General features: G+C 39.7%; 1 protein-coding gene across 25 annotated transcripts in view; it reads left to right on the plus strand.

The window, feature by feature from the left end:
• ATRNL1 (attractin like 1) overlaps positions 1-27,044 on the plus strand; it is a 519,713-nt gene that overhangs the window by 10,501 nt on the left and 482,168 nt on the right. For 3 of the 25 annotated variants that reach the window (XM_083844108.1, XM_083844135.1, XM_083844109.1), the window contains 2 exons: positions 1,071-1,180; positions 7,129-7,250. In XM_083844108.1, the coding sequence (XP_083700234.1) occupies positions 7,201-7,250 (50 nt within the window). In that variant the 5' untranslated portion in view covers positions 1,071-1,180; positions 7,129-7,200. Of the gene's footprint in view, positions 1-1,070; positions 1,181-3,247; positions 3,381-7,128; positions 7,251-13,905; positions 15,217-15,244; positions 16,879-19,210; positions 19,953-19,982; positions 20,136-27,044 lie in introns of those variants that run through there. The other 22 variants (XR_014586744.1, XM_083844115.1, XM_083844114.1 and 19 more) reach the window with 17 other exon arrangements.

A 27,044-nucleotide genomic window follows, 5' to 3' on the forward strand; every position in this document is an offset into this window, starting at 1 on the left:
ACTATGTACTAGTGAATTATGCATACAAGTTAAAAGGGAACATGCTTAACACTGGAACTAGAAAAAATCTGTACTATAGTTGGATTTACCACTGTTGGTCAAATACACACACACACACACATGTAAAAGGAAAGTTAAATTATAAACTTTATTTTGCCTTAGAAGCAATTCTCTTCCAGTAAAATGGAACAACTGTGAATGCGGCTTTTGGAGCAGAGATGTAAGAAACGGTTGAGACCAGTCAGAGGTCTAGAAAACATGAACTCTGAAGAAAGATTTTATGAACTAGGATCCTTTTAGATTAAAAAAAAGAGAAGGCAAGGGCAAGGGCTAGATGACCTCCCTTCTAGCTTTATATTTCTATGGTAATAAAAGGAACTGAAAGAGGATCACTGCATCCAAAGACATAATCCTACCCTTCCGTAAATTAAAATAATTCCTGTATAAATGTTCAACTGTCACATATCCTGAGGACATATGTAAAGAACTAAGGGGACATCAAGGGGACATCAGTGTCCTTTTACTCCCAGAATGGACAGGAAAGCATCTTGCATAGGATGGCAGTATTTTGGTTATATGCAGGAGAGTGGAGTGTTAGTTAAACTGTTGCTGTTGCTAGAGTCTACTGTTTTATTATTTTATTTATAAATATTTAGCTAATAGATCAGATGATGTTTGGAACTATATGGTATTAAGCAAGTAAATAAATAACTTTTTTTTTTACCTGTGGGTGGTAAATGTGTTTACAAAAATCTTCACAAGATAAGCACCTGGCAACCTCAGCAGGTCTTGACAACATAACTTGCTAGTGAGACACTTAATCAATAGTATACATGAGATATATGCCATATGGTCATATACTTTTCACGAGGATGATAAATGGTATTTTAGCTTATGAAAGTCATCTTTATAAAATTGAAGCAATTCTTGTGAGCAATCAAATAAAAGGTGGGGAAAGGTGAACTCATTCAAAACTGGCATAACCTAACTGAGAAATTCTCTGTTCACTGTTCTCCAAATAGTCTGTGAAAACATTCATGGGTTGTTTTTATTTTTCCCTTTGTTTACAGCTGTACAGAGATGCACCTTTTCTTTTGTGAGAATAGGTAGGCACCAGAGGGAGAAGATGGATGGAAGATAGGGTGCATTACAAAGGCTGTTCAAGGTTTGGAAATTAAAGGTAAGGGAAATGCTGTAACTAGACATATAGAAAATCAGCAATGGAATGAAGACAAGAATTTCAGCCTCTTGATGCCTTGTGTAGTGTTTCACCTCTGCCATCATTTCTGAGAAACCAATCCTGCTTATCTTCAGTTATTTCTTGACTATGCTTGCTACTCTGCCTCTGCACTTCCATCCTGTCCAATGCAGTAGAGAGTGAGCAGTACAGCAGGCTTTAAATAGATGCTTTTTCAGACTATGTTCACATTTAGCTGGTTTTTTTTTTTTAATATAGCAGGAACACTGAACATGTGAAATTGTTAATATTTTCAGTTGATTAGATGAAAGAAATATCCCAAAGGTTACTGGTTCTATTTTAGAGAAATTACAGCAATGCACTTTGTCTTTTGGACAATTGCTCTGAAGACTTGTATAAATCTGGCACATTTCTTGTATTTTTAAATTTCATTCTTGAGATTCTGCTTGGAAGGAGTAGTTTTAAAAATTCATTATTATTTGATTGCAAGCTGGATGTCAGCCAACTAAATTTTTGAATTTGAAAGAAAATGCAGCATCAGCTTCTCTGGAACTATAATGGAATGAAACCCTCCAAGCACTCATTAAAAGGGCTTCTGACGTCTAGCAAAATTAGATGAGGTGTAAATCACTGAAATACCATATGTGGATTTGAAATGGAATACTTAATTCTGGAGAACCAAAACCTAAGGCTATGGGAAAATTTAACTACACCAGCATAATATTTTGATGATGGAAAGAGTAATACCATTACAAAGGCTTTATGTTTAATTTTAAAAACTGTTTATTGGGGGAATCTCCATTGATATCTAAATCGCTATCTGGCATATAGGCAAGTGCTTGAGGAGTAAAACTAAGGCACTTTAATAACTTTCCTCCACTGAAGATTTTCTAAGTGATTTACAAATATTATTGGAAAAGTCTGACTGTAAAAGCTTGATAATAATTATTTCTTCCCTTAGCTTCCTTCTGATGATTTTATGTCCCTTGATACAGCTCATGTCAGAGAAGTTTGCTATTGCTCCTTGGTCACTCCAGGATGGAGTTGGTTCCATTATGGGGACAGAAGGGACCGGGGCTATGAAACAGCTTGCATTTGATTTTCAACGTATTCAAAATGCAACTGAAAAATGCCATTTTTTTTTCCAATAATATAACAGTAGTAACAGCAGTAAATATTTCTGCTCCTGTTGTTTCCACTGACCCTTGTTAGGACTGGGGCTTCATTATTCTGGTGCCTTGCAAATTTCAAAGCAAGAATGCCTGCCCTGAAGTGTTTGTACACTTGGAGAGCAAACAGGCATAATGAAAGTGATGTGAGTGCATTACATGAACAAAAAAATAGAGGAGAACTGGTCTCACTTTGTAATACGTGAAGGGCTTTTTATTGTTGTATTTAAGGAGTTCAATTTTGATCCCTTTTAACTCTATGTGGAATATGACTTTGTGAGATAATATGGTTTATCACATGGTTTTCCAGCTTTTAAAGTCATCAGGCTGTGATTCAGTGTGACGTTGCCCTTATGAAAGCAGGCAAGGATTCATTTCAGATGCAGCAAAAGTGTAACTGCCCCAACATAAAAACCAGTTTAAACAGAAAATCATTTTTATTTTCTTGTTTATATTGCATATAAGAATGGAATACTTCTGTACAGCAACATACTTCATTGTGATGGGATGGATGAACAGAGTTTGATTGCTCAAAGAGAGAGATGTGTTCATCTCTTTCAGCCAGACAAGGTGGGTCTTGGGAATTATATTTTAAGAGGAATGGTGCTGAAGGCAAGGGAGAGATCATGTGAGAAAACCTGCATTTGAGGAAATCTTATGCAGAATTTCAAATTTATTGACTTATGAATAAAGACATTCTTCAGAAAAGGAATGAGCTTTGAAAGACTCAGGATATGCAGCACTGTGCTGAGAATAAGGAAGAGATTTGGTCCCTTCTGATTGTTCTCTGGAGTGGGGAAGCAGAGCAGTGTGTTGGGATCAAAGGATGCCTGGTAATTTATTTTGTGTCCTTTTCTACAGCTACTTTGATATCCAGCATAAGCTGAAATGAATAACGTTCATTTCTTGAGGAAAATGTGGTGCATTTGAAAACCAGTGTTCAAATGAGCAATAATCCAGCCTGGCTTCCTTTGTGTTATCCAAAGCAGCAGCGTCTTCAGCTTGAGATAAGGGTAGGAAGACTGCTTAATTTCAAAGGTTTTCACTTTTATCTTGGACTGGGAAATCTGAATACTTTAATGGGTTTAGGTTTTTAATTTAATTCCAGGTTGCTCATCATTTCACCTTTCAGCTGGGCTATAGAGATAATTCAATCATATTTCCCTTGACAAGCCATCTGAATTACGTGTGTATTTCTCTGCATACGTGAAAGTCAGCAACCATAATAGAGAGCATGACAGACTCTTCTGCAGTCCCTCTTTCTTTGTCCCTTAATTTTAGCACCATTCTGGTCTTCCTTCACATTTCAGAAGTCCTCTGACACAGGCACATGAAAGACAGGCCTTGGATGAAGCCGTAATGTTGTACTTCTCCATAGACATCATGCCAGAAGGTTCAAAAGTAAGGCCAGAGAGTCATCCAGCAAAAAAAGGATCCAATCTGCACAAACAGCACATTTGGGGAGGTTTGGGGAGTGAGGGCTCTATTTTTGCCCAGCGCTCAAAGTAATATAATCTGTTCACATATTTGCTCCCCTCCATAATTGTTTTTTTACACACTTATTTTACTTTTTTTTTTTTTCCCCAGACCTATTCCCTTGCTACCTAGCAACATGTAATTACATCAAGAAAGAGGAGGGTGATCACCAAATGGGTTATCAAGAAAGACACAAATAAGAGATAGTAGTTTCTTAAATACATGTTGACACTTACGGCCTTTTTGCCTCAAGTCCCAGACTACAGTACCTGAGAAGTTTATTCTTTTTAATTGTAGACAACAAAAATATGCTGAAAGCACAGTCTAACCCTACCCTGCAAATGACAAGCTGTCATTCTGCTTGTATGATTTTCTGACATTCTTCAGAGAGATGTGGGCATCCGTTTTTGCCCTCACAGGAAACATCCATATTGTCTGCTATTTATAAAATTGTCATTCATTTTGTGTTTGTATTCATATGCAACCTTGGACATCAAATGGACTTTTTATTCAAGGCATTTATGGTGCCTTACTGGAGATTGTCCCTCTCAGCTGGGGAAGTATCACCAGGATCTTAGTTCTTTGTATAGGCAGCTTCTAGAATAAGGTGTCTATATAGGTGAGGGAATGTGAGTTTGTTTTTTTTTTTAAAGGCTGCTACAGTTACAGAACTTAAGAAGTGTGCTAATAATGTTTGAGCATGTGTGTGCACGTGTGTTCATGTTGAGACAAACCACCGAACCATAAGGTATTAGGACCACGTCAGACTACTGCAGAATGATGGGTGATGTAGGTAACACAGTATAATTTTGTAAGGCGTTAATGCTGGTCATATTCTTTACATGAGATCTCCGTACTATGCTGCGTTGATAGAACCATGAATACTAACAACAGAATTAAATAATTAAAAAAAGAATGCAACTTATTTTCTGTTTCAGTTTGGTTTGGTTTCAAAGTAATCCAGATACAGCAAAATGAAAGCAGTAGGTGAAATGCTGAGAAAATTTTATTTTAAAATCCATCTATACTTTTATTTAAAAATAAAGGTAGACTGGACTGTTAAACAACAGCTTAACAGTATGCAAGAAAAACTCCTCTTTCAAATATAAAAAGTGTCATTAATTATCATCAGAAGAGTTTTATAAGCTCTGTTTTACTATGTGACATTTTCTTTTAGGGTGGGTACACTGAAATTCTCCTCATGTAAAAGTGAGGAGTAATTTGTAGAATTTCTTTTAGTCTAGGGTAACTTCCAACTGCCCTTAACACAAGAACAACATCAAAACCAACCAAACAAACAAAAACCACCAAAGAACAAAGAAGATAAATGAAGACAGGCCAAATTTGGGAATTATAGATAAAAAGTATTTAAGCTGACAAAAACAGTGAAGGAAGTGAGTCAGACTGAAACTTAAGTTAAAACTTCATAACTTGTCTTATGTTATAGTAGCTCAAACAAAGTTTATTACAAATTATTTTTGGCAGTGTAATTAGACATTTGAATTATTTGAACAGATGGAAAATGTTTTGGTCCAAATTATGTTTTTTCTCACTTTATTTTCTGGTAAATGACACAACAGTCTTCTCATAGTCTGGAAAAATGAAGGAATGAGAGAAAATACAGAAGCACAAAACACAGTAAATTTAATTATACAGCTGTGTAAAAAAGTCTTGTGAAATAAGAGTGCTTCCACAGTGTTTCAATGATATTTTTTTTGATCCTTCCTATTCTCAGACTTTCTTTTAGCCTGAAGATATTCATCTTCATGGCACAACAAAATTATTTGTAAGTAGTGGTATAACCAATCCAGTCTGTTACCTATAACTTTGTGGTTCTCCATCGTGATACTGATGGACATTAACAACTTTTCTTGGCAATGATGAAACCACAAAAGTGCTCCATAAGATGTAATTAAAAATTGTATTTTGTAATCTTGTTTTGGACTTCTTTTTAATATTTAGCGTGGCCATGTACAGCTTTGACAGAAGTAAACCGATACATGGAATTAATTTCAGCAGGCCATATGCGTGCCTTACCTTGTAATGACAGTGGACAGTTGACGTCAATGGGGCTGGGATGAGCACCTATGACAACGAAACTCCACTGTCTTTGCTTTGAGCTTGTGAAATCATTTTTTTGGGGACTTAAGTAAGAAAATCATCAGTAAGAGATGGAGAAATTGGAGAGCAAAAAAGGATCAAAACCAAGGGACAAGCTGTTGTGATGTGGCATAATCCTTGTGGAAAACAGTAGTTTTCTGACGTGTACCACTATAGAAGTTATTAGTATTTCAAGCACAGATCTGTCCCATTTGAAATGAATGTGAATATTATCATGGAACTTGTGACTTGTTCTGTGCTTCAGCATTTTATTTTTATTTTATTCTGGCCTGTTTGTGCTATTTCATTATACTCATCATCATATATGTGTCCTTATTTCTGCTTTTTATGATTTTCTTTTAGATTTTCAGATCGTTTAAAGAGTTCTTGATGCAATCATGTTAATTTTTGCTGTACTTCTAATCTTTCCTCCCTGTTAGGATAATTTGCTGTTGTGCCCTTATCTTGTGTATTTCTTTTTTCCTTATCTCTTCTCAGATACTTGCATTTCCCTGAGCTATTTGAAGTCCATTACCCTTATTTTGTTATTTGCAATTTAAACGAAGAGTGGAAGACTTATCATTTTTATGATCTCTTTCACTTCAATTAACTTCCACTTTAAGATTCTCAACCATTTCCTCTGAAAGAATTTGAATTAAATCTAAAATAGCTAATTTCTGTGTAATTTCCTCCACTTTGTGAAAGGAAAATACAGTAGCTAGTGTGTTCAAAGGATTGAGTATATGTCCTGCCTTACTGCTTTTTCCAGCAGATCCCAGTTGGCTATACTCCCATCTAACCATTGGGTCCTGCCATTTTAGGTATTTGTAGTTTCTGCCCTTTGGACGTCTCCAGTAGTTGTTATAGTAAAAATGCTTCCTGATCAGAAAATCTTTGGTTTATACCCATAATTAAGACAATTTTATTCTTATTCTCTTGCATATTTTAACTGGTATTCAACAAACCTTCCTATCGCTTTTCCCTAGACTTCAGAAGGAAACACACCCTTTAGAAGCCACAACACCTGACTTTTCCTGTCTGTTCTTCTAGGTTTCTGCGTTGATGTTCATTGCTGTTTATCCAGCCCCATTGCTGTAACATCACTTTGGTTACACTAATGTGTCAAGACCATAATGTCTAGGTAGTTACCCCTCAGACTGCTGTATCTGTGGTTCTGTATTTCAGATGTTTGATGGGTCACTTCGTGTTCTCCCTTTCCTCTTGTGATGCGTGTCCACCCTCAAACTGTGCAGCCAGATGTCACCCCGGGCATGGTCTACCATTATTTCAAGCTGCAGACATAGAAGGTATTACCTCATATCTTCAGGAAAATTAATGTATTAAGCTAATTAAATAACTGCTTCTGTGCTTGTCAAAATATTATATTTATACATGAGAATTATTCTTCCAAATTATTGAAAATAATTTCACTGAATTAATGCAATATGCCATTTAGATTCCTGGCATATAATGCCTGTTTCGACACTAATACTTAGGGAAAAATTTAATCTACTCAGTTCTTTTCTGACATCTCTGTAGAAGACAAGGCGAGGATCAATGCATGCATAGCCTTTCATTTTTCCCAATTTTATGTAAATTAAAGGGCAAAAAATGAGCACCATTTTATTCCATTATGCCTACTACAATCACTAGTTCATTTTCCTTGTTGCAGCCTACTTGATGCACTTGTTTTTCCTTTTTTTGGAAGTATCGCTTTCCCAAGTTTAATCACCCAGATACTCAAGTGTTAGCTGAGTACACAGAGAAGTGTACGTATTTTTAGCTACTTAAAAGAGAACCAACAGGAATATTCACTAGGCTCCAAAAGTAGTACCTGAAAAGGAAATAAATCTTTTAGCAAAAACAAATGATTTCTTTACAGTGTTCAAACAAACAAAAAAAAAAGAAAAATTAAGCATTCTAGTGGTCACTGCAGTAGCTGGTTTTAGATATTTTTAAAAATAAGAAAAAGTAATGAAACAATGTGAATTAATATTGAAATGGAATCACTAAGGTTAGGCAACATCAATCCAGAGGAGCTGAACTTTGATATAAATATGAAGATGAAAAGTTTATTAATCAGAATACTTATTGTAGGGTTGATTTAACAGTTACCCAACATTTTGTGAGTTTTTTCAGAGAGATAGAATTTGTCAGCCTGAAAATATGGGCTGAGAAGTCATGCTTTAGCAGTCTTGGAAGAAATCAGTGTAGTAAGTATGAAGCTCTTGGGTAAAGAATAATGTGATGAAGAAAATCTGGAAAGCCATTAATAATAGTAAATGTAGTCTTCCTAAGTCTTGCAAATAAAAAATAGTGGATAAGAGAAAATTGGATCATATGGTTTGTTTTGATTTTCAGAATGTTTGAGTAAGGCTTTTTCCAACATCATTCAGCAAACTAGCCTTATCCAGAAAAACATGGAAAACTCTGCTAAATTCTGAAGGAGGAGTGTAAATCCCAGTAAAGGCAATGGATTTTCATTAACCATCAAACACATTTTTCAGCATTTTGCTGAAACTTATGAATAAAGGGAACAAATAAAGAAATAAAGGTAGCAGTGGCACGAATCCTAAAGATAATTTCCTGATTTAGAAAGGAATGAGAGAAAATAACTCAAAGTAAATGCTTTCTCAGCTAGAAAAATTCTAATAGCGGTGTCCCTTTGGGATCATTAAGGGTATTGGATAAATTCAGTATACCTACTAATGATGTGTTAGAAAGGTTGAATTGTGAGATGCAGCTTTGCTGACAAAGAAAAATGCTCTAGCTTAGTCAAGATTAAGCAGGATTGTGAGAAACTCCAGAAGGAATAGCAGTGAAAATGAAATGCAACAGAACAGATATAGAAAAATTCTCAGAAGAAAGGACACTTGCAATGGAAAATACAAGTGTTTTCCAGATAACTTGTAATATATTCCAGATAATTTGGAATATATTGCAGGATGCATCAAGGTTTCAGTGTGGAGTGCAGATACACATCTCTCAGTGGAAAGTGTAAAGCAGACATTTAAATCTTTTTCTTAAAAAATAAAAACCAAACCAAAAAAAAAAAATTAAAGAATTGTAGTAAGAGTCGAGATCAATGTCGATGGAGAAGAATTGTATTATACTGTCACGAAATGCCAATTTCTTAACATTTTATTCTTCCTACTCTCAAAACCTTTATATTAACACATTTTAGATCTAGTCTCTTAACACTGGGTAGGTACACATAGCTTTGCAACTAAACTGTGCATAAAGTCTGGAACACAATAATAAAGTTGCCTTGGGTGAGCCAGCAAATTAATTTTGCTTATGAAGTGTAACTTATAAAGCAGTTTCGCTGAGCTGATTGAAGGATGGGTATTCACTTGAGAGATAATTGAAGAAATATTCAGAATAAAAGTATTCTCATGGCTTCATTGCTGGAAAAAAAAAGGTATTCAAACCTAGTTTCTGTGAGACTTAATCCTAAAAATGTGAAAGCATGAAAGATGCTTATCAGTCACAAAGAGCACGGCTTGAAATGATCGCTAAGACTGAACCTGGCTACCAACTGCCTTTTATAGATGTTTCTATTTCACATTAGCTTGAGATTTTGTATAACCTTAAAGCCTTGTCTGTAACTCGCTGGTTCTCCTTGAGAACTTATGAAATCGGCAGGAGAGTATCAACCAGTATTATATCTCATGAACAGGTCAAATGAGCGTTTGACTTTCCCATACATACTTGTCACAGGACACTGATGGCTTCAGGTGTAATTGCTCCCCTCTGACTGATTCAGCTGCTGAACTAATCAATGTATTTACATTAATTTTCTTAAAGTCTGAAACTTCAAAACTCATTCCATGCTTTTTTTTTCTTCCCCCTCTGAATTAAAAATGTATAGAAGCTCACTTTTTGTCATTGCTGATAGAATTTAGGTTTTGCCTGGCTTCTCTTTATTTTCTGAAGTTTCTTTCATCTTTACACAAAGCAGAAGACAAAGTGGATTTTACTCTTGATGCAAATCTGCAGTTTTAACATCACTGTTTAAAAAATGTAATTCCATTTTTTCCCAATGATAAAATTATGCTAAGGAACGACTATTTCAGTAAAAGTCTGACTTTTTTTTTGTAAAATAGATTTTATACATTAACTTATGCACATGGATGAAAATATAGAACTGACCCTAATTTGCTTTTCTCCAGATATTTTTGATAAAACAACATAAACATTATTTTCCTCGTTTGTTTGTAAGTTCTTTCTGAGCCTGGTAAGCTTTCTACAGCTTTTGCTGGTTTTGTTGTTTTGCAGTTTGCTTGCCAATGCTTATTGAAAATGATGGTAATAAACCTGACTCACTGCTGTAGCAAAATACAATCATGGGTGATAAGAAAGTTGAGATTTTCTATGAAGGTTTCATATTAGAAGGGTTCCAATGAGTCTTCTGTGAATTTTATTTCTTTCTAAATTAAAAAAGAGTAGAGAAGGGAAGACTTACCACTTTTGTAAGCTTAAAAATATGCCTCCCAAGATCTGCCTTATTGATTAAGACAAGTAAGAACAGAAAATTGTAATGTGCATTATTCTCTTAGCACTAGAATCTGCTGAGTAGGGATAAATTTCTTTTACTTCAAGGAATAGACTGATGGTTTTCATAGTGTCAGAAAGGCTTAAAGTGGCTCAGGTGCCTCAGTATCACTCAATGAAAAATTAGCATGGGATTTAGGAAAACAGCAAAAAAAAGTCTAATATTGTCCTTCACCCAAGGTGTTATGTGTGTATTTGGAAAGAAAAGGGAAAGTCTGTACCCCAGCTCTACTTGTAAGGTTCATTAAGAAGCCTGTACACTGCATACCATAAAGCCTGTATGCTGCCCCAGTATGTTGAGCTAGAACAGCTCTTGAAACTTCATTCTGGCGTTATTACCTCTGCTACAGCAACCTACATGCTAATTTTACCAATATGTCACAAGGCTGGCTCAGATCTAAATACCCCTGGAAGCAGTGCAGAGCTTGGCCCCTTTTACTTATTGAGTCTGATAATGTCTGTCCCAAGGAAAAGGGCATGGAAAACATTTTTTTTTCTCCTAATATCCCTGCAAAGAGGTCAACCACAAAGGTAGTATTTTTTCTCCCTCTTCTATTCAGCCAGTTGTATAGTTCTCAGCATCACTGCAAAAACACATCTGCACGATATAACCTAAATAGGACTAAGCATCCTTTTTGAAAGATATTATCTGCAGTAAGGCTTGATTGGTATCAGCCTATAGGACAGAGGAAGCTGAACAGAGAAGGGTGTGTGTGTGTGTGTGTGTAGGGAAGGCGAATGGATTCTGCTGTGTTCTTGTCTTCAGGGTCCTGTAGAAATACTGAAAAAAATGAAGACATCTGTCTCTGAGGGCTTTTTCCCTTTATCCATGCCACCATGCCTCACAACAGCAACCATATAGATCTTTAAGTACACTTAAAGCCGTTTTGCTGATGAACACAGATGTATCAGTATTTTTGAATATTAGTACTTAGGTTTTGATGGTAATAGCTAACAATATGACGGAAATGTTCTTGAAAGGTTTTGTTTGATATCCCTTCTACATTATTACTCCATTCTGTGTTCTCACTATCTGTTTTTATCCAGTGACTTAAAACTTTTGAAGAGTTATTCAGATGCTTTTAAGTTGTTAATTCTATGAAAGATTTTTAGTACGTTAGCCCTTCAGAAGTGTAAATGTTTTCTATGTCAAGAACTGGAGGGATGAAGGGTGTAAAATGTTACACTTCCAAGAAAAGCGGAACTTACAGATATGCATGTAACGATGAAAGGATTGACAGATCTGACTTCTCTCAGCCAGATCTGTTAACTTCATCTGATGTAAAAAAAAATTCCTATCAAATGAGGGCAGAAGAGAAGCAATATTGGCATTTGTACATCATTCATTTCCCAAGGTTATGAAATGTCTAATGCATCGATGTGACGTACAACAGCCAAAAGGTTTGCATTTCTTCATTTTCATAGCTTGTTACTTTTTAGCCAGGAGATATCTATACAAGGTTTACCCCTTGCTGTTCTAAATCTAGAAACCTTTATAATTGTGTTTAGGCTTTTAGATAGGATTGTTCAAGCAGTAAGAGTACTGTCATACTATTCTCTGCACCTCTTATAACCATCCTAGTCCATTTCTGATGGCCTGTTTGTGCTTTTGTTCTAAATTCATGGAACAACCATGCCCAATATAGGTTTGCATTTCCTTTGTATTTTCATTTTAGTTTTTATGTATTTATAACTAAAGAAGAAATTTGGCATTTAATGGACAAATGCACACTGATCGTTGTGCTTTTGAATAGACCTTTTGCGTGGTTAAGGATTGTTGAGAGCCTAGCTTTGCTTTGAATGTTGATTTTTACAAACTTGGCTGACTTCTGTAGATCTGAAGCAAAATCTTTATTCAGGCTGAGAAAAAGATGGTGCATGCTTTAGAACTTTTTTGGTTGGTATAAAGGAATTGAGAAAGTGGAGGAGGAATGTATCTTCCTGCCATGTTAAGCAGGAAAAAATTGTTGAAAGTGTTTCTGACATTAAAGAGTAGTCTCGAACTGACATTGTATCTTGGACTAGAATCTTGTATTAACTGTGTTTCTGGTCTCATAATGTTATTTAACAGAGGACAGTTGTTCAGCAGCCTTAATCACATGTAATATTGCACAATTAGCAGACTGTTCAGCAAAGGCTTCAGTCTCAGCATTTTTTCATAAAATATAAAGCAGCAACACAATTTCCATTTCCTCTCATTGCATGAACTCAACAATTCATTACAAAACACACACAAAGAGATGCTTAATAGCTAAGAAATGTGTCTGATCCAGAACAATGAAATGATCTATCTCAGCTCTGTTAGGAAGACAATGTACAGACTCCTGGACTGGGAGCGGCTGTGGTCTTCCTGACAGCCTTCAGAATGAAACTGGATGAATCTCTTTTCACCTCTGCTTTCCCCACAAGCATTTTCAGGTGTTCCCTTAATTAAGATTGTAAACTGCATGAGGCAAAGATTGTTTCTCTGTAGAGACTTTGGTTGGACTCTTACGTCACACAAAGTACAAATAGATACTGATGGGTTTTGTTGTGCTCCTTACTGTAGTACTGATGTACATTGATTTTTATTGGAAATTCCGGTGAGGATTGAATGGTATACTTGGAAAAACAGGCCAGTCTGTCGGGCTAAACCACAGCCAACCAAACAGTTCCTCTCACTCCAAGGGTGAGAGCTGCAGAAACTGGGGAAGGGTTGATCTGGAGACAGGTCCAACACAGGTCACTTCAGACCTGCCAGTTTTGAAACAGTAGCAGGAGATGAAATTAAATACCTTTCCATTATCTTCTTGGAATAGAGACATAACGTCATAAATTCTCAATTTCAGTGTTATGAGAAAGTTTCAGAGGTTTTGATTGCTAATGTCTTCTTTATTGCTAGACAGCGAGGCTCATTATTGTTTTCTGATTATAGAAACATGTTATAGCAGAGTTGAAAAAAACGAGCTATGTAAGGCACATCTTGCTGGAAAAAAAGGGCAACTTTATTGCGATTATTACTTCTGTGCTGCTCTGGTTATAAAGGTGGGAACTTTTGTTCCTGGTCATGCGCTGTAAGTGGAAGGCAACCTCTTGAACTGTGGAATGAGAAGATGGAGTGACTTGTAGGAAGGCAAGGACTCCTGAACAAGCCGTGACATCTCTCCTAGCGCTGACCGTGATGATTTTGAAGAAAACTGCCCGTGAACTTTGCAGGGCTGGGGGCCAGTACCGAGGCAAGGGGCCGGGGCGTGCCCCCGGGGCTCTGTGCCGGCCGGGGGGGGTCAGGTGGCAGTGGGGAGAAGCCCCGATCTGGGGGCTCCCCTTCCTAAGGGACCCACGGTCCCACCACAAAACCCAAACGGGAGCAAAGCTGGAAGGGGGCCGGGGGCCTCCGAGGTCCCGGCGGCTGCCGCCTTTGTGAGGGGGAGCGCAGATGAAAGGGGGGGAGTGAGGGAGGCAAGCCGTGGCTGTGCCATTTCACACAACCCCCCCCGGTTTGTCTTTTTTTCAGCGTGTGTGGGAGAGGGTTCCGAGGTTTCAGGCGCAGGTGGCTGTGGCTGGAGCTGTCGGGGTGCCGCTGCCCCGGCTCCGCGCTGAGCCGGCGGTGGTCGCCGTCCCCCTCAAACCACCACCGCCAGACCCCCCAGAGCCCCCTCCCGCCGCCTCTGAGGGCTCGTCAGCGGGGTCCAGCTCCGAGCAGCCCGAGAAGCGGGGGGTTTAGCCCGAGCTTGCGGCTCCGAGCGGAGATTACAATTAGCCTTTAAAAATGGCTGCTTGGAAGCTGTCAGCCGGGACGCGGCGGGGCCGCTAACTCTCCTCATCCCCTCACAGCCTCCCGCCTTTCATCCCCGCGGGGGTAACAACGGAGAGGGGGGGCGTCTCAGAGCCCCCTGATCCTTCCCCAGCCGCCTCCCCCCGGTGCGGGGCTGCCGTAGCGGCCCCGGGGCCCGGCCGCCCTCGCTGAGTGGCGGGAGGACGGCGGCGGCCCCCGCCTCCCCGCGCTCCTCCTCGCCGCTGCCTGCGTGTGTGCCGCGGGCGGCGGGGCTACAAAGGAGAAGGGGGAGGCCGAGGCTATATGGTGGAGGGTGGTGTGTGTGTGTGTCTGTGGGAGAGAGGGGGGAGACGCGTCTGGCGAGGAGAAAGCCCAAGGTCAAGAGGCAGCTCTCCTCCTCCATGGAAGAAGACGGCAGCGATGAGCCGTGAGGAGGACGAAGAGGAGAAGGGGCGGATGGCTGAGGGCTGCCGGGCTTCCCCGCGGGAGTGAGGAGACAGCGCAGAAGGGGCCGGAGGAGACGGCGCCGGGGTCGGGAGGAGGGAGGAGAGGAAGGCCAGGAGGAAGCGGGGGGTTTGAATCTCCCTGCCCGGATCGTTTCTTCCTCAGGGGAAGCTCCTGACGCGGCGCTGCCCCTGCTGCCAGTCCTCCGCGCCTCGGTCCATGGCCCCCGCGGCGAGGATGGAGCCGGGCGGCGCCCTGAGGAGAGCGGGGGCTGCCCCCGCGCCCCCCGGAGCCGGGAGCCCTTTCCCCTCCGCCTGCTGCTGCTGCTTCACCTCGCTCCTGGATGTGAACAGCTGGCTGCTCTTCTACGCCTTCTTGTACCTGGCCCTCTACGCCCAGGTGTCCCAGTCCAAGTCCTGCGACAAGATCTCCTGCTTCTCGGGTCATTGTGTCAACTCCACCTGCGTCTGCGACCAGGGCTGGGTGGGAGACCAGTGCCAACACTGCCAGGGCAGGTTCAAGTAAGTCTCTGCGTATTACCGGTCTCTTTCCCTCCTCTCAAGACCAGCGCTAGCTCTTTTCTTGCTGTTTTCACCTGCCTGTGTTTTCCCGTTGTTATTCCCACCCCTCGTGTGTCTGCTCTGATTTTGTTTCTGCCCGGTGGAAGCGTGTGACAGAAGTTAGGGATGAAATAGGCCCCTCCACCTCACGCTCCCGCCCTCGAAGGATACAGGACGCAGTCCTCGGGTGGAAAACTGTACCCGGCGGTGTGCGGCTGGAAATAGGCTGCTCTGTGCCGGGGGAACCGACACGAGGAGAAATCGGCCTGGAGCTGTGTCGCTGCTGTCCCTTCTGGAAGTGTCATGGAAATGACATGGGTACTTCATGAGGCTGCCCAGCGAGCAAAAATTACTGGTGGATGTGAATGACTTTTATCCTTCTGGAAAGTGACAGTCGTTTGCTCATTTTAGTCTTGTTCCCTTTTCTCGCACGTGTTTTACCTAAGTTTGGGCACATTCAGGGTGACATAAATGTAACTGTTACTGAAATGTACATCACAAGTGATGAGGTTTGCAGGAGAGGTGATGGTATGAATGTAAAACATCTTTGCCAAGGAGTGAGTGGTTAGTGATGCTGGAGCTACCCTCTCATTCTTAAAAGTGGATGTGATACCGAGTCATTGATCAGCGAGACAAAACCATACCCTGACACTTGCTTTTCCCTATGTAGTTGAAGAGAAGACTTAATTTATAGGGTTGTCACTTCCCCCCGCCCCCTTTGGTATCAGGGTAAAGACTGGCAGTGAAAAATGCTGTTGCAGCTAACAGTTCGCTGTTATTTCGCTATATAACCTTGGACAGGACATCTCATTTCATTCCCTTGCAAAACACCACTTAAAAGCAGGAAAAGCAGGAAACTCCGTTTATTAAGTATATTGACGTCTACAGCTGGAAACTGTCCTAATATTTAGCTAAAACAGTATATTGGTGAGGCTGTATCTTACAGAATTCAAATTCTGTCTTTGAAAAGTACTTTAACAGGTTACAGTTGCCTATTTTAAAACGTGTTTCTGAGGACTAAAATCAAGCTATATAACTCCCGTGTCTTTTAAGTGTTTAATCTGTGTATTTAATCACTCATTGCTAAATAAAGGCAAGGTAAATCAAGTATCATGTTAGCTTGGGAAGTTGAGGAGTAGCTGGCATGCAGACATGTTAGCTGAAACAACGCACATGCTGCAGAGAGAAGCAGTTCACTGATACTATTTGGTGGGTTTCTCCGTCAGGGAGACTGTAACTGAGTCATAAAGGAAATAGAAGACAATTATATATATCCTATCTGCATATGAACTTGGCGATAATCTTTTAAAGTTGGTCATCAGCTACCTGCAAGTATTGATGGCACGGGCTGGCATGTGCCCTGGCACAGCGGGCGAATGCCGTGGGGATTGCGTGGGGAGGGAGGCCCAGGTGATTCTTCTTTGTGTGTGCTGGGCAGCAGCAGGCAGGCTAGCAGAGCATTTCCACGCTGTAAAGAGATTACTGGTAGCCTTTATCTCGACACCAAGCACAACAGACCCTAACACTGCAAGGGCTGAAGCAAATTTTCATCTCTTAAATTTCAAAGCTTTTTGTTAGTGTATGTTCCGAATGGTTCCTGGAGCCTTTAGCAAGCCATTAAAGGTATATCCTTGGTTACTTGTTAAAACGTTTATGTTTCTTTACATTGTTTGTATTTTTGAGTGAACTTAACGAGCGGAGGAGGCATGGTGGTTGCATTTTCTTAGCTCACTTCTGGTGGAAAGTTAATAATCCATCCCCACCTAGAGGAAGTTCTGCCGGAGTGTTGAAGGGGCACCTCTTCTGCGCTCAGCTAATGCAGGGTTAATTGGTGTGCCTTTAGGAGTTTTGGAGAAATCAGAATAGATTTCTCAACTGTTCTGTATTCTTTCATGATTATTTTTAGAAATGCCAGTGATGCTTGCATTCAGGTTTTTGTCAGAGAAGAGAGCTTTTGCTGTCACATTGGAAGCCTGTTTTTTGCTGAGGACACTTTCAATACCAGTATCTTTGATAGCTCATCTTTAATCTTATAAGCAAAATATACTCTGCCATGAAAAATAAGCATTCTGAGTTCTAATGCTTTCCAAGCCCTGTGAGCTGGGGATGGTATGAAATATGTTAATGTTTGCCGCGATGCCAGCAGCAACTCAGAGTGGCTGTGTTTTGAATCTTGAAAATTCAGAAGGGTGTCGAATGGTTGATGAGCCAAGTCTCCGTGTTTACGGAAGAGTTGGAAAATGAATGTTAGTCTGCCTTATGGCCAGACAATTGGAAAGCTTTCTGACTACTGTAGTTATTGGTAGCCTAACTTATTATCATGGAACTTTCGTATATTGTTTCCCTTTGTCTGTGAAGGGTGCGTATCTGCTTTATGCTCAAGTAGCCATGGCTGGATTTTTGCAGCTGTAGGACTCTTACTTCACCAATCATGTAGGATGTGCATCACCTCGGAGCAGTTGCTTCTTGCAGGAAGAATTATTATGAAGAGTGCTTCAGAATAATAGAAAGATTGAAAAGTAGGTTTGGCTATTATAGCTACGTTAAGCATTATGTATTGTAGGTATGATGCATACCAATGTTAATAGAACATTGTGTATTCTAAATATTTATATTATTTCATACTTTCAGCAGTTTGAAGTTCCTGGGTGTGCCTATATTACGCAAAATTAAAGATGAATTTTTAGTGACCTAAACTGGACAGAGTAAAGCCTGTTTTCTGACACTAGATCAATTGAGGAAAAAAAATTTTTAAGGGCAAGCTTAAACATAGCAAAATAAGTGGGTCTTTATTCTTCTTCATATAAATCAAATGTGGTTATTTTTCCTCTTCTGGGAATGAGTGACTTGCATTAGCAAACATGAGGAACATTACCATAAGAGAAATACTCTACCTAGGGGCAGCTTGGGACCATTAATTCTTTTGTGACAGATATGTAGCATTTTTGCTTTTCCTTTTATTTCTTTTCTAGACTGAGAAATAACAGCATAGTAGAGAGACATCAGAAATAATTGATCAATCTTAGTAAGCAGGTGTCAAAAGTAATTGACAATACTACAGTAACCTTGCATTTCCTCTGTAGAGCTACTAAGTAGAATACTTTGCAAATGGATGAAAGAAGGGTGGATGGAGGAAAAATGAGTGAAAAGACTTTCCAGCACTATTTTGTTACTTTTATGTATCAACTCTTGCATTTATTCCTTATATTGTGAAGTTTGTGATAACTTGTTGTAGATATAATCAGACTAGTGGTGGTGTTCTCACTGTGTTGCATTCACACCTCAGGAGGGGCTGGGCATCGTCTCTGCTTGGTGGTCAGTTACTCTCTGGTCAAAAGGGCTGTCTGAATGCAATGCTGCCTTATTTCCTTTTGTTTAAAACACTTTTTTCCTTGTGTTCTGACATTATTTTTTTTTGTACCAAAATTAAAAGGGAAATTTAAATATAAAAAGCAAGAGAAAGGAATTCTGTTTGCTTGCTTACTGGAGACAGGCGAAAGACAAGAAAGCCAAAGGGGAGCAGGGTCTGTTTTTATAGCAAGGAGCCTCAAACAGCTCTGTTTTCAAGATGTTAAGAAAAACACAAGCATAAAAACACAACGTTGAGTTTTGTTTTCACCTGGTCATTTTCACTGTACTGCATTTACATTTTTTTAAAAGCAGTAATATTCTTTAGAAGTTCTTGTGACTAAACATGGCTGTCCCCAAATACTGTAGTCGTAATATTACTTGAATTTTTCCTACATCATTATGAAAGCAAAAATCCTTTCTATGGTATACTTACGGTATACATATGGTATATGGTATAATATATAGTATATATAATATATATATATATACATATACTTATGGTGTACGTATGGTATATGGTATAATTCTTTGAATTATAAATATATAAATAAAGTATAAATAAATAAATGGCACTTCAAGGCCTGGATTGGAAAACACTTCTCTCTTTGGATCTGATCATGTTCTAAGGAATATTGGAAGTGACTGCTAGGTTCATGCATGAAAAAAACACCACCACCACCAAAAAAAAAAAACACAACAAAACCCCAAACCTGCAGGTAGGTTGCTAACAGTTCCACTGTATAAACATTTCCAGTATTGTGCCCATTTAATTAAAACAAATAAACAAACCCTAAAGCGAACAAACAAACAAAAGACCCAAGTATGTTAATCCCAAGCCAATGTTTGGTAGCTGCTTTCTTCTGAAATGAAATTGCCAGCAGTTGTCAGATCCACCAGAACAGAATTACCATGCTCTGTAATACTTGGCAGCTGCAGCTCTGATGTTGCAGATGCTAATGGCTTTCCATATTGCAGTCAATCCAGACTTTAGATCATAGTCACTTTCTGATCTTTCTGTTGCTGTTTTCCCTCCACCACCTTCCTGAGCGAGGTCCAATTTTTTTGGATGCCTGAGTGAGAGATTCTGCTTTGCTAGTGGGCAGTGGTGATGTACTAAGGCTTTAGTCTCGCCCTGCTTTGTTTGAAGACTGTTTCTCAGACTTGTTGAACGTCACACGTAGATGTGGCAAAACCCCAGAAACTCAGCTGTGCCTCGGTTCCAGGAGTCTCAAGTGCTATTGATTAGCAGGCAGCCCAGGTGCGTTATGGCCAGAGTGACCTGGAGAATAGCTGAGAGAAAATGGAGAGTTTGGGCCTGAAGCCAGGTCAGGAAGCCCTCTGATGAGGTAGGAATTGGTGTCTAGCAGCTACACGTTCAAGTGTTCCATACCATTTCAGACCAAATAAGCTCTAGCCTATCTAATTAAGTTTTATTAAGTTATAATTTTATGTGCAGCACATGGCTTTCTGACCTTGCTACAGTGAAATTGGGAGAAACTAAATGACTGCAGCTGCTACTTGGAGGGATGGTAAGAAAAATACTTCTATTGTACAGACAGCTCCCTCTCTTCTAGTAAGCTGTATCTGCAGCTGAAACGTTTGCTGAAAACTTGGCCTTGATTATCTTTTGCTGAGGGATAGGCTTTTGCTACAGGTACGGGAAGGTATGTAAGGACTAGGCTGAGCTCAAGTGATTTATCTTAACAAAAGTAAGAAGATGACCTTTGCATGTTGAGCCCTGGTCATAAATTAGTGAAAAATCTGAGCATGTTCCTAGTTGCCTCCTGTAATTAGCAGGGCTTTGATGTTCCTGCATGCTTCCTCTGCACTGCCTCATGGGCATGTGGTGACATTGTCGTAGGCAAAAGTCTGGCAGCAGGGTAATGCAACAGTTTCTTCTGCTCAGAGAACAGTAAATGGCTGGTTAAAGAACAACATTGTGCCAAACTGCATCTTAACAGCAGGAGGAGTAGAAGATCATCAGTTTTGGGGAAAAATAACCCTGATCTTTTGTGTATATATATTTTTTTGTTATTTTCCCAAAGAAATAAAAGTGCATTTTTTAACTATGTACCATACTGCCTTGCCAGTTATTGGCCAGTTTGTCCCTTGTGCTTCCATGCAGAGGTAGAAAGTTCTTCCTGTTAATCCCTTTCTTGAGATGTTGCAGGGTCTGTGTTAGGAGCAGTGCTCCTTTCTTTCTCTCTTTTCCTACTGATCCCTTAAAATGACTTTCTTGTAGTTCAGTGCATGTTTTGCCAAAGGAGACAGCAATTGGGAAGGAGGAAGCTGGGTTAACACAGCATTGTATCTATGGGCATTGGGCAATAAGGATAATACAACTTTGCACTTCCTAATGTATTCCTAGGCTTTTCTCTTACTCGGTGGGCTCTGGAGTGGCTGAGAGTGCAGTTCTGGCTGTGAGGTTTCATGGGAATTCTTTTGTTGGAAAACCAGGTAGTCAGGGGTTTGTTTTTGCTGTGTTTGTTCACTGGGGATGCCTGTTCATTGTGGATAAGACCACAACACTTTTCTCTGATGCTGCAATATTAGAAAAGCTCTTTGAACTGTTTCTTGTGTGTGTTTTGTTGTGTTTGTTTCACATTTTTAATACTCTCTCTTTTTTTATTTTATTTTTTTTTTTGTGTTGGAGTGAGACAGTATCACTAGAAGGCAAACAGTTGTTTCAGGAGTAGATGTAGGATGGAAACAGAACAGTATTCTGCCTTTGTAATGCTGTTCTGGGCAGTCTGTATTTGCAATTGTATTTCAGGAGCTTTTAAAGCCATGGAAAAAAAATGGGTTTTCTCCTTACTAGAGATACTTTGCAATTACGTATGTAAAATCACAGGAGGAAGCAAAATGGAATATTTTCAGTTTGTTATTTTTATTTATTTATTTATTTACTTTTCACAATGCCAGACCTAGGTGGTAAACTTAAATTAACAATGGAAGCTCTTCTTTCTTCCTACAATCCATAATGAAACTGTAGAGCTTATTGCCACAGGATGTGGACAGATGTATGAGCAAGGCTCATCATGACTGAAGCCATGCTGTTGAAGTTCCAGGTTCAGTACTGATCCTGGTGGTTGTTAGAAGATAGGAGAACCACTGTACTTGTTGATGTAATTTTCTAATTTCAGCCTTCACTAAACTTCATATGTATGACACTGAGTTTTTCTCTCCTGTTCGGGTGGCTGTACAAAAGAGTGTGTATGTTCACTGCTATAAAGTGTGCGGTCTCTGGGGTGATGTGCAGCTGAAGGCCAGCATCCTGTGTCCTGTTCCTATTGACAGTGTGAACTTAATGTAGAGGTGTTTTGTTCCATAAATCTGATTTAATTAGATTCAATTCTGCTTACCTGTAAGTGCATTCTATGACCTTATGTACATTTCTTCTTTGCTCAAAAGAATGTTTATTCTGATAGTTTTATTTATTTATATTGACTTACAAAAGAAATGAAGCTTTTAATACTATTCAGTGCATCTGCCCCTACCTTTGAACTTGTTGGTCAGTTACAGTTTTCATGGTGATTGGCACTGGAACAGAAGGCCAAGACTGTCTTTGTTCATTTGATAATGCACAAGTATCTGTTGTCATATGTAATGATGCAGACTGTGCCAGGTAGGTGAGCACCATTGAGAACATCCCCTTTAATCTTCTTTGCCCAGTCCTAGGTATCTAGTTGTTACGAAGGAAGACCGAGCATATTGATGGATTCGATTAGTGAACCTCCGGAGGCAAGGTTCTTACTGCACTTCTAAATTACCTCCTGCATATTCTCCTTAATTTCTAGAGCTCCTATACAAGATTCCAGTTTCTTCAAAGACAAAACAATTTCCATGTACAAGAACCTTCACAACTTGAATGTGAAAAGGGTGTCAAATTTTCTTATTCCAGGTGAAGCCCTTGTTTTAATCTAAAAGTCTGAATTCTGCTGTCTGCAGAACTTGTACAAGCAGTGTCCTTAAATTGCAGATTGTAAGCGGAAATAATAAAGTTGTTTAAGAAATGAACTGTATTAAAAATTTTACATTTAGCTGCAGCTTCATCCTTCATCCTTCCCGCTTCTCCTTGGCTGAATCTTTCTGCTTCTTTTGTAAGCATCAGTCTTCCTGCTGAGAGTTGAAAAGTACCAGCAGGAACACCTCTCCCCACTGCCCAAGGGAGGCAGCACGATGGGAAAAGGAAACTGTCCCTTTTAGAAATGGTACAGATTTCTTTTGCCTTAATTTTATATTGGACAGTGTCCCCATTAAACTGGCACAACTTCTATTATATGTGGTGAAATCCTGAGTCAGCCTATCAGTTGCAAAACTGCCTTGGTCGTTAGCATGACCTGTATCTAATTCGAGACATGCGCATAATTAGTCTTACTGAAATCAGTGAGTTGTGTGTACGAATTAATACCTTTGAAATGCCTTTTTATAAGCCAACGTGTGAATGTCTATGTAATTAAACTATTGGGAATATTATGATTTTATCTTTGTAAAATATGGTCGCTGTTTTGTTTAAATTTTTATTTTAGTCATGATGCTCTGCCAAATATTTCTTCCAATGTCAATTATTCTCTGCATGTATTAAAATTTTTAAATACGTTGATAGTTCATGTGATAAGGAGATTTTGAATTTGTAAGGAATGCATTTTTATTCAAATCATGTTTTAGAAAGTGGAAGCATACGCCATACAAGTGTACTGAACTTCTCTTAGAAGCTAAACCATCTGCACTGAGAGGTGTTTTTTTTGAAGGAAATATCCTTCTGGAGGAAAAAAAAAGTTTTCTATTAGGGTGTGTTTTTTGTTGTACTTCATATATTTTAATGTTTTCTGTGGGTTTTCACAGACAACACCAGAAACAAGCGCTCTGATTACCTGCTCTGGCAGCTTGCTTTATGTAGGCTGTAGAGTAACTCTGACTTAGTTCCTGTTTGAGCAGAACATATGCTTTAGAAAAGCATCTGATTATGTCTGAAAACACTTCCAGTGATTGAAAGCCCATTACAGACCTCTCAAAACTCTTCCACTGCTTGATATTCCTCACCATTTTCTATAACCAGCAAACCCAAATGCATAATCCCCCTAAATCCAGGAAACCCACCCTACCTATTCTGTGTGATGCTTGACTGTGGGGCTGCACGTGTGTGTTGTGCTGGGGATGGAGCTACGGTCTCTTAAAAACACCGCTCCTCCCCTAAGCAATAGGAAACTGCCGATGTGCCAAGTCCATCCCTGTGTGCAAGCCTGCGACCGTCCACAGATTTGGATTTACCAAGATACCAAGGGGCTTGTGGATGCTGGAGCCTGGTTCGTCTGCAGGCTGAGCAGTTCAGTGCTTGGCCCAGTGATGGTGGGAAAGGGGCTGATGATCCTACCAGCCCCAGAGCCTGCTTGCCATTGCTAGGGATGTGTGAAAAGCTCAGCTGCATTGCACGGACACAAAGGTTGTCTGCAAATACTATGTAAATACCTGTACAAGTTATAGCATTTAATATTTTTAATTTCATTTGGCAAATGCATAGTCTCATGCTGTGCACCTCTTACTTCCTCCGACCAAAAAGACACAATGGATATAGTTTTGGATGGCACATTACTGCAGTTCATATCATCTTTTTTAAAAAGAGTATGAGTAGTTTGTGAGATGCCAGTCTGTCACACTGCACTAGAAATTAATTTCTGTGTATCAAAATGTGGGCAGAAGAGGTAATGAGATGCTACAGGAATACCTTGGGATATTCTTCCATGCATGAACTGAAGTGCGGGTGAAAAAAGTTTTGTTTAAAACACTGCTCTGTAGACAATAGAAAAAAATGCATTGGAAAACTCATGCAGTATTGAAGAACATCTCTCTGCCAGTGTCCGTGGAGATTCTAAGGAGCTGCACAGTCTGGTCTTGGAAAGCATGCTGTGAAGTTTACGTAAGGAGGAGCGAAACATGGTGATAGCTGAAAGCCTGGGCACTCCAGTGAGCTGTAGCAGCTACCAGTCGTAAAGGGACAGCAGTGAGCTGTTACCTGAGTGCACCTTTTCATGTGAGGAGGGTGAGCTGTGGGAATTTTCCACCTAGCGCTTTCAGCTGCCCTATATATTATTAAAAGCCTGCTGAGGGAACATCAGGGCTGTGCTGATGTCGGAGCCCTGGGTGGTTGTGGTGCCACAAGAGGCATCAGACCTGAGCCCAGCGTTGGCTGTAGCTCCGCGTCCCTTCACCAGTTGTGAGAACCACCTTTGGCTCCCAAGATTCCTGCAGGCAGAAAAACCTCAAGCTTTTAGAACCTCTGGAAAGTAATTTAGCCACTAGCATTTTAGAATATTCTAGGGTAAACATCTTAATCTATTTGTTAAAGCAACAGCATTTTGCAGAAGGTAAATGTGTTATAAAATCTCTCCCAGAACGTAGAGCTTGTGTCACCCGTCTGGAAGAAGTGGATTCCAGGATCAGTTCAAACTGGTGTTTTAGTTTGTGTAGCTATGGATGGTAACCTGCTGCTACCCTTGTGTGATGGCAAAATATCTAGTTTGATGACCTTAATAATGTTTATAAGCAAGCTGACTGTAGAGTATTTCCAAATTTTAAGCAGCATGTGCCAGAAAATCATGATTTGGGTAGGGAATTGTGAAGCCAGGGTATTCTAGGATTACCTGGCAACTGAACAAGTACTGAATTACTTAAGGCTTGGATGCAGACACCTAAAATGACACTCAGCGTTGAAATTTTCCTAGGGATTTAGTCCGTAATTTCTGTGCTTCATTGTCTCATCTATAAAAAGGAAATAACGCTCCCTGTAAGATTAAATACATGAGGCGATCCATGACTGCAATGATGGGGCCACCTAATGAGCTAGGTACTACTTGAGAGAATTGAGAATGCATTTCTTCCTAGAGTGTGATATGTACTATGGCATGGAGTGCTGCTGTCCAAGTGGTGCTGCGTATCTGAAATATGTGTAAAATAGCATTCTCATTAGGTCAGATGGACCTAAACCTAACTTGGAAGCAGCATGTGTTGTTGCAGAATACTTAAAGAGTAAAGTCTTTTCTTATTCAAGACAATCCTTGGAAAAACAGTTTGTACCTTGTCTGAATCACTGGAATTATTTTACTGAAGTTGGTAACAGCCCAAAAGCCTTAACTCCCAACCTCGAATTAAAAGCTAATAGCAAAATATTGTGAAATACAATCATATGCAGTACTACTTAACAGCTATTTTGAAGTTACTGCTCGGCTTGTATGCATAAAATGACATCTATTAGACGTTAAATTCCTGTATCCGCATCAAAGAACCATGCATTTCCAGTTTGCAGGATGTTTGCATTACGCTATTCCAGGATTGCGAGTCTGGATCCACAGTCTTTAATTAAATGTAGATTTTTATTGCAGACGTACTTTTATGTATAGACGTTTGTTCTCGCGTTGTTGAATTTTCAGCTTGCTCCCTTTTACTTTGAAGGCTAATAATTTGCCTTCAGTGATGAAGTGGATAACGTTGTCATGGAACTCCTGGGATGCAGGAGACTGGACTGAAGAACAATCAGAAGTATCACAAAGGGACCAGGTGCTGCAGTGAAATGTGAGCAGCAGCGATCTTGGTCAAAAGCCTGGCAGGAGAGCTGGGGCTTGTAAAATTTTGGATTACTCTAGTGAGCTTCAGGGAAACTTTCTATTCAAGGTGTAAGTAAAACGAAGGTACCGTGGAACAAGAAGACAAACATGCATCATCGATGTTGTTTTTAACTCACTCGGTGAGAGGGAGAAATTAACCAGAAAAAATATCCTGCTAGCCATGTGGTAGTTGAAAGTATGCTCCTGCTTGTAATGGATAGCAGTGGTGAGTTAAACTCATTCAGCTTCATTTTCTTGCTACGTATCTCTTCTTTCAAAACCTGGGAGAACTTTGATACACTCTGACTTTTTATATGAAGGAAGATTTGATAATTCCAGCTCTACTACAAAAACTGAAATGCTGAATAATTCAACTGTAGGGTAAATTACATGTTTAATTGTTCTTTCCTGAGTCTATACAGTGTATGTGAGAGAATGTACTTCTCAGAGAGGGAGAAAAGAAGAAAGTCTAAGGAAATGAAGAGTAACTCCCATTAATGATTTATGTTTATTTGCAAGCACAGCTTGGAGAATATACTTGATAATCAAATGTACATACGGTATATGCAAGATATACCAAAGCAGTGTAGGGAAAGAGGGGAATGAACTCGATTTCATAGGAAGAGTCAGAGTTGCTCTAAGTGAATTAAGCTGCATGCTTCTGTAGTTCTCTCGTATCAGTAAATCTGTTGTGTTGGCTTCCAAAGTCAACTGAGGCTCATCCAGAGGGTAACTTAAGACACTGGACAGGAGCTGGAAGGTGCTCCTGAAAAATGAAAATATAGGAACAGACTGCTGGTTTTGAAAAAATAAATTTGCGCTTGTGTGCGCAGATGT

Source organism: Anser anser (genome assembly GCF_964211835.1).
Source record: "Anser anser genome assembly, chromosome: 7".
NCBI lineage: Eukaryota > Metazoa > Chordata > Aves > Anseriformes > Anatidae > Anser > Anser anser.